This window comes from Mandrillus leucophaeus, unplaced genomic scaffold (genome assembly GCF_000951045.1).
Source record: "Mandrillus leucophaeus isolate KB7577 unplaced genomic scaffold, Mleu.le_1.0 Scaffold630, whole genome shotgun sequence".
NCBI classification, from domain to species: Eukaryota; Metazoa; Chordata; class Mammalia; order Primates; family Cercopithecidae; genus Mandrillus; species Mandrillus leucophaeus.
Window position 1 is genome coordinate 451,026 of NW_012106809.1, and position 1,915 is coordinate 452,940.

Sequence of the window (1,915 nt, forward strand, 5' to 3'; positions counted from 1 at the left end):
AGCCTATAACCCCAGCACTGTGGGAGGCCAAGGTGGGCGGATCACTTGAGGTCAGGAGTTCGAGACCAGCCTGGCCAAAAAACTGGTGAAACCCTGGCTCTACTTAAAAAATACAAAAATTAGCCGGGCCTGGTGGTGGGTGCCTTAACTCCAGGTACTCGGGAGGCTGAGGCAGGAGAATCCCTTGAACCTGGGAGGCAGAGCTTGCAGTGAGCCGAGATCGCGCCACTGTACTCCAGCCTAGGTGACAGTGAGACTCCATCTCAAAAAAAAAGAAATGGCTAGCCATGGATCTCAGAGGGGGAGAAACTTCCTTTCCTGCCCCGTGACTGGAAGAACAACACAGCAGTGAGAGTGATTCCCCTTTCTCCTATAAGAAGAGAGGTGCAGCCTGACCACCCTTCAGTTCCTAAGTGAGGGCCCTGGCCCCCACTTGCTCACCAGGGCAGCCATGCTGTCCCCAACAATGGCTGCCACGTCTCCAATGTGCTGGTCTTTGGTGAAGATCACTTCTCCTCCTGAGGCCAGGGCCACTGCTTTGTATGGCTCAAAACGCAGAGGGGACAAGATCTCACGCCGAGCTCGGCCCTGAACCCTTGATGTGTCTTCAGTCACCAGGAATGTTACCTGTGGCCAGAAGAGAGCTCGGTGGTTGGGGTATCCAAGTGCCATCCACTATTATGAAGGAGAATCCCTGTACTCAAGCTTTCTCCAGAGCTGATGGTTCGTGATAAGGTCTCTGCCTGCCTTCTGGCTGCTAGGATGGGGTCTCCCAATGACAACCCCCTGCCTTCAGTTAGTAGTTGGCCACCCCCTTGTCACAGTGGATTTTTGGCGACTAGATCCCCAGTTCTTCACATTGTTTACTGGGCAGGTTCAAATAAAAATTCTGCATTATTAAGGGTGGGGTCTCCTACGTGTATCATTAAAGGTATCAGGAAAGGTTTCGTTCACTGTCTGCTTCTCCCATGTGCCAAGGCTTGTCGGGCCACCATAGTGTGGTGCAACCCTCGTGATGAGATTGTCATCACAGGGTCGCTCACATCCCTGGGAGGCTAACACTGGGTATCTCACCAGCTCTGCTCACCCGGCAGCGCCGTTCCTGAGTCAGGGATTCCACCTGGTTGGTGAGAAAGGCATCCTTGGGGGATGCATCCGTGAAGACAAAGATGTCTGAGAGTGGAGGTGTGTGCAGCAGGGCCAGCTGGCAGGGAAGACAACGACCGGTGTTAACAATGGCAGCAGGAGGGGAATGGGTAGACCACGGAGGATGAAGCAGAAGGGAATATGGCCCGGTAATCCTGGAGTGAAGCTAGTGGATCTAGGTTCTGAAGGTAGCGGGGAGCCCCAGGAGGGATCTAGCTCCCCCTGGTGGCGGGGCCAGGAAACGCGGTGGGGATAAGAAGGGAAGAGGAGAGGGGCCAGACCTGCAGGGCTGACAGGCACATCTCAGGCTCGTCTCCACCCCCTAAGGCGTGGATCTCATTAAGCTGTTGCCAGAAGCTGTCAGGGTCACTGGTTGTAAAGACAGGGCCAAACCCTGGGAAGGGGAAAGGAGGTTAAGATAAGTGAGGAAAGAGCTCCCCTCATTCCTACCCAGAGCCACTTCCCCAGTTGAGGGTCCCTATGTGCTTCTGGAGTGGACAAGTAGTGAAATAACAATACTCCATTATAAGACTCATACTTGGCCAGGCGCAGTGGCTCACACCTGTAATCCTAGCACTTCGGGAAGCCAAGGCAGGTGGATCATGAGGTCAAGAGATCAAGACCATCCTGGCCAAAATGGTGAAACCCTGTCTCTACTAAAAAATACAAAAGTTAGCTGGGTGTGGTGGCATGTGCCCCAGCTACTGGGGAGGCTGAGGCAGGAGAATCACTTGAACCCAGGAGGTGGAGGTTGCAGTGAGCCAAGATC

At 54.0% G+C, this 1,915-nt stretch overlaps 1 protein-coding gene across 1 annotated transcript in view; it reads right to left on the reverse strand.

Annotated features, from left to right (window-relative positions):
* VWA7 (von Willebrand factor A domain containing 7) overlaps positions 1-1,915 on the reverse strand; it is a 13,694-nt gene that overhangs the window by 3,195 nt on the left and 8,584 nt on the right. Inside the window, exons 8-10 of the mRNA XM_012000563.1 lie at positions 1,428-1,540; positions 1,088-1,204; positions 434-627 (exon numbers count right to left, since the gene is read on the reverse strand). Coding sequence (XP_011855953.1) covers positions 434-627; positions 1,088-1,204; positions 1,428-1,540 — 424 coding nt within the window. The remainder of the gene's footprint in view (positions 1-433; positions 628-1,087; positions 1,205-1,427; positions 1,541-1,915) is intronic.